Source organism: Poecilia latipinna, unplaced genomic scaffold, assembly GCF_001443285.1.
Source record: "Poecilia latipinna isolate Pla-1442-1.1 unplaced genomic scaffold, P_latipinna-1.0 Scaffold1791, whole genome shotgun sequence".
Taxonomy (NCBI): domain Eukaryota; kingdom Metazoa; phylum Chordata; class Actinopteri; order Cyprinodontiformes; family Poeciliidae; genus Poecilia; species Poecilia latipinna.
Genome location: NW_015114407.1, coordinates 76,917 through 81,456, shown reverse-complemented (window position 1 = coordinate 81,456; position 4,540 = coordinate 76,917). Strand labels below are relative to the sequence as shown.

The window sequence follows — 4,540 nt, the reverse complement described above, 5'->3', positions numbered from 1 at the left end:
GAATGAATCATGAATCTGCAGAAATCCATCCTTTAATAAAATGTCATTTTGAGACGGCTGTGTTTTATGTTCTGTCCACCAGATGGCGCTGTCTGATAAACCACCTTCTTCTCTGCTGGTTTCTCTGCAGTTAGAAACTATCTGAAGAATGTGAACTTTCCGGAGCCGCCGACCTGCTTCACGGGTTTCACCAGCAGAACTTTACAGACTTTTAGCTTCCTTTAATCAGCTCCGGTTGTCTAATAGACGCTCTCCATATTCTGGATCCTTTTGGTTTATAAATATGAGAAAACATCCGTTTGAGGCTTTATATTTTAGCTCAGACTCCTCAGTGTTAGCTTAGGTGATCCCGCATCCTGGTCTCCATCTTTTAGCTCCTAGAAGATCTCAGAGTTAGGAAAAGTCTTAAGACACAAGGTTCTGGTAACTGGCAGACTAATACGTAGTAACAAACACATGTCCGTCTTAGCTAACAGCTATAAGCTACATTAGCTTAGCTCATTTGCTAGTTTACAATAAATATTGCTGATATTTATCTTAATATTACTCAGAGGTGGGTAGAGATCTCAAAAATTGTGATCAAGTAATAGTTGTAATGTACTGATTGTTTATCCACCATATTCCTGGCAGGGTTACTATGGAAACGATTTTGTTCTCACTTCCGGTGCCCACCGGAAGTAACAGTATTTCACTAGATAATTTATAGCGCGAATCTATATTCATGGTAAGCCTTACATCTCTCTTTTCGGTTATTGTTCAATAGTTAGGAACGAGGGGAGAGCTAGCTGTACTCTTGTGGTTTGTTTATTGTTGTCATAGCAACTGCCTGCAAAGATGGCTGTCAGTAACAAAGTTCACAGGTTTAGGGTAGAGAGAGGGCCTCCAGCTACTGATCGCTTCTATTTCCTGGTTTACTCGTAGTTTAGGATGTGTTTTGGTGAAGGCCTCAAAGCAAACCTGGAACCAGCTGAAGAGGTTGTGTTTCATGGTTAGCTTGGGAAGCTAACCTCTTGTTTCCAGACTAGATAATAGTGGTAAACAGAGTTAGTTCATGTTGTCCCTCCATCTGTCCAAGGTCTCCCACTTATCGGACCTTCAGCCTCCATGTTTATCAGGTCGCAGTGGGAACAGCAGGTCAGAAGGGAACGATAGTCCCTCCACTGAACGCCTGATGAAACTGAGAAATTAGTTTGAAAAAGAAAAACAGAAATTTGAAACTCAAAAAAAGATTTAAAAATGGAAAATGTTTTGACACACAAAAAAATTAATCTCTAAGATTTGAAACTGAAACAATTCTTCAAAACTTCTTCTGAGAGTGAGTGTTTCTCTTCGGTTTCAAACCTTTTTCAGTTTTAAATCTTTTTTTACTGTTTGAAACTTTTTCAGTCTCAGACATTTTTTTCAGTTTCAAAATATTATAGCAAATTATTTATTATTTTAGCAAACTTTATGACTCGTAGCCCCGTAGTCTCTGAGAAGGGGCATGTTTTTAAAAATTAAAATCCATTTTAGAAAAACAAATATGTGGGCGGGGCCTAATGAAAGCAGAAGATCCGCCTCCAGTAGTTCCAGGATCTTTTGGTGTTAAAGTTGCTTCTAATCAGCTGATTTTAGTTCTGGTTGGTTAATTAATCATGAAGGAAGTTTAATCTGGTTTTTTACAGTAATCTGAACGCAAACAGAGGATCAACAAACAGCCTTTCACTCCAACATCCTCCTTTTATTCTCAGCTTATCTGCATTTTTGTTCCAGTTTTCTTCATTTGTTTTTTTCTGGACCTTGTTTGGCCTTTTCTTTCTCTCCTTCTCATACCTCTCCCTCTCTCCACTTCACTCCTCCTCTTTCTGTGTCTTTTCTCTTTGCTCGGTGAGTCGCAGTAAATCCTATTGTGATGCTAAACTGATTTTGGGCAGGGAGAGAGAGGGAGAGAGGGAGAGAGAGAGAGAGAGAGGGAGAGAGGGAGAGAGAGAGAGAGAGAGAGAGAGGGAGAGGGAGAGAGAGAGAGAGGCAGAGAGAGACTTTGGATTCATTTTCAGCAGATCTGAGTCTCACTTTGATTCTTCTTCCGCTCTCCACAAACTTTCGGGAATCTTTCCAGGTTGAATCCGGGCGGCTTTTTTCCGGACTCGATCAGCCGCTCTCTGCGCTACAGGAATGCACTTTGCAGGAAAGGCGCAAAACTCCTCCTGCTGCCTTGTTTTCCCCGCAAACCGGGATTTATAAATGAGCGGCGATGCACCTGTGAGCGACCCGGAGTGTAGCAGCTCATTCTGGGCTCCAGCACCGCCGCCGGGCTGAGCGCCGTCCCCGCGGGCCGGGCATGGAGCGCCGCGGCCGGGCGGGGCTCCAGCCGGCGGGCGGAGGAGAGGGAGGCGGATGGGTGCTGGTGGAGGCCCGGCTGCAGGGAGGAGCGCCGTGGGGCTTCACCGTGCAGGGCGGCCTGGAGCACGGACAGCCTCTCATCATCTCCAAGGTCAGGAAAAATCAGAGTTCAGACTCGTTTTACACATTAAACCCGACAAATGAAAAACTTTCCCATCAGCCGGCTCGGATAATAAGCGAACCGAGCTGTTTCTAACAGGGCCAGCAGGGGGCAACAGAACATATTTACAAAGTTAATTCAATTCAATGAATGAAAATATGATTAAATAATCAGAAAAATATTCAATGTAGAGAAAACACAAAAACAAGCTAAACTAGAAAACATATACATACAAAAACAGATGTATTTATAAATACACAAATCTAAAAACATGCAACATGTAGGCCAGTCACCACAAATCAGTAACAAAATCATTTCCATTTACATGACTCACCGTTTTTCTCTTTTTAATAAGCTGTTAGTCACTTCATGGCTTATTTAATGATCGTTTTTGACTCTGGAAAAGTGTTTAAATATTGTTCAGAACGTTTTCAGCGTCTGATTGGCTGAACCATTAAACTCGAGCCTTAAATCTTTCACCATTTTTTTCGTGTTGTTTAAAGTCACAGTTTAAAGTCTAACTGTTAACGAAGCTCATCAGTCGCTCCTGACCTCGTTTTATTAAGATGCAAATCAGCAGCTGCTGACGGAGAACGTAAAGTGGGACAGGAATGTGAGTAATCTGTTTTCCTGATGCATTTGAACGCAGCGACGGCGTCATGTCCAACGGTTCGGAACCGGACCGGATCGGATCGGCTCGGTTTGATCAAACGCTGCTCTGATTCTTCACATGTTGAGCGAAAATCATATTATTTATTTACAGGTTTATTATTATTTTTATTTTTGTTTATTGTTTTATTTCAGTTAATCTTTTTATAGCTTTTGCACTTTTACAGACACTGACTTGCTAAATTTTAATATTTTTACATATTTTTAAATTTTTAATATTTGATGTTATTTGAAAACTTTATGGATTTATCTTAATCTTTTTTATTTATTTATTTTAAGCCAGTTTTTAAAAAAAGAAAACAACAGATATGTTTTGGCTTTAATACGATTTTACTCATTTTTTTTTATTATTTTCTGTCTAATCAATCAGTGTAAAATTGATCCAGGATCAGTTTCTCTGCTGGGTTTTAGTTTTTTATTGATTATTGTCTCAGTTCTGCTGTAACAGCCTGAGCAGCTCTGCTTGGATTTCTCCATCTGCTGGATAATGAATTTCAGCTGGAGTACGAACACACACACACACACACACACACACACACACACACAGAGTCTCGCTGCGTTTCTGCCGTCCTTATTTGGGTTTATTTATCTCTAACAGTCAAACACTGCAGGCATGCGGACGGTTCTGCAGAACTCAGGACGGGTTTCCGTCCGTTTTCCTTCCACTCTGAGCTCCTTACATTCTTATATTTATCACCATTAAACATGATTGAGTTAAAAACCCTGTATCGGTTCTGGTTCTGATGGGTTTGGGCTGTGACACACCCAGAACCCGCCCACGCTTGGCGGTGCTGTAGCAGAGGGGCGGGGCTTATTGGTACCTGTCAGTCGGTCTGCAGCTGCAGGACGGACAGTCAGAGAGTCTGAGTTTGGGTTTCTCCATAAAACAGGAACATTAAGACAACAACGCACTGCCAGAACTCTGAACGATCGCAAAGATCCTGGAAGGAGAGCCGGGATTTTATGGAGCCGCTTTGGAGCAGCAACAGATTCTAAAAACAACTGAGACGTAGAAAAAGAACCGAGCTGCTCACCCCACGGGGAAGAAAAGGTTCAGTCCGCTTTAATCTGACTCCGGTCCACTTTAACCTGACTCCGGTCCGTTTCAACCCGACTCCGGTCCGCTTTAACCCGACTCCGGTCCGCTTTAATCTGACTCCGGTCTGCTTTAACCCGACTCCAGTCCGCTTTAATCTGACTCCGGTCCGAGTCAGCTTTAACCCGACTCCAGTCCGCTTTAATCTGACTCCGGTCCGCTTTAATCTGACTCCGGTCCGCTTTAACCCGACTCCAGTCCGCTTTAACCCGACTCCGGTCCGCTTTAACCCAACTCCAGTCCGCTTTAACCCGACTCCGGTCCACTTTAACCCGACTCCGGTCCGCTTTAAC

General features: G+C 42.8%; 1 protein-coding gene across 2 annotated transcripts in view; it reads left to right on the top strand.

Annotated features, from left to right (window-relative positions):
• Positions 1-1,850: 1,850 nt before the first annotated feature.
• The window catches only part of shroom3 (shroom family member 3), a 69,919-nt gene continuing 67,229 nt past the window's right edge, over positions 1,851-4,540 (top strand). The window contains exons 1-2 of one of the 2 annotated variants that reach the window (XM_015061228.1): positions 1,851-1,866; positions 2,099-2,473. In XM_015061228.1, the coding sequence (XP_014916714.1) occupies positions 2,321-2,473 (153 nt within the window). In that variant the 5' untranslated portion in view covers positions 1,851-1,866; positions 2,099-2,320. Of the gene's footprint in view, positions 1,867-1,980; positions 2,474-4,540 lie in introns of those variants that run through there. The other variant, XM_015061230.1, reaches the window with a different exon arrangement.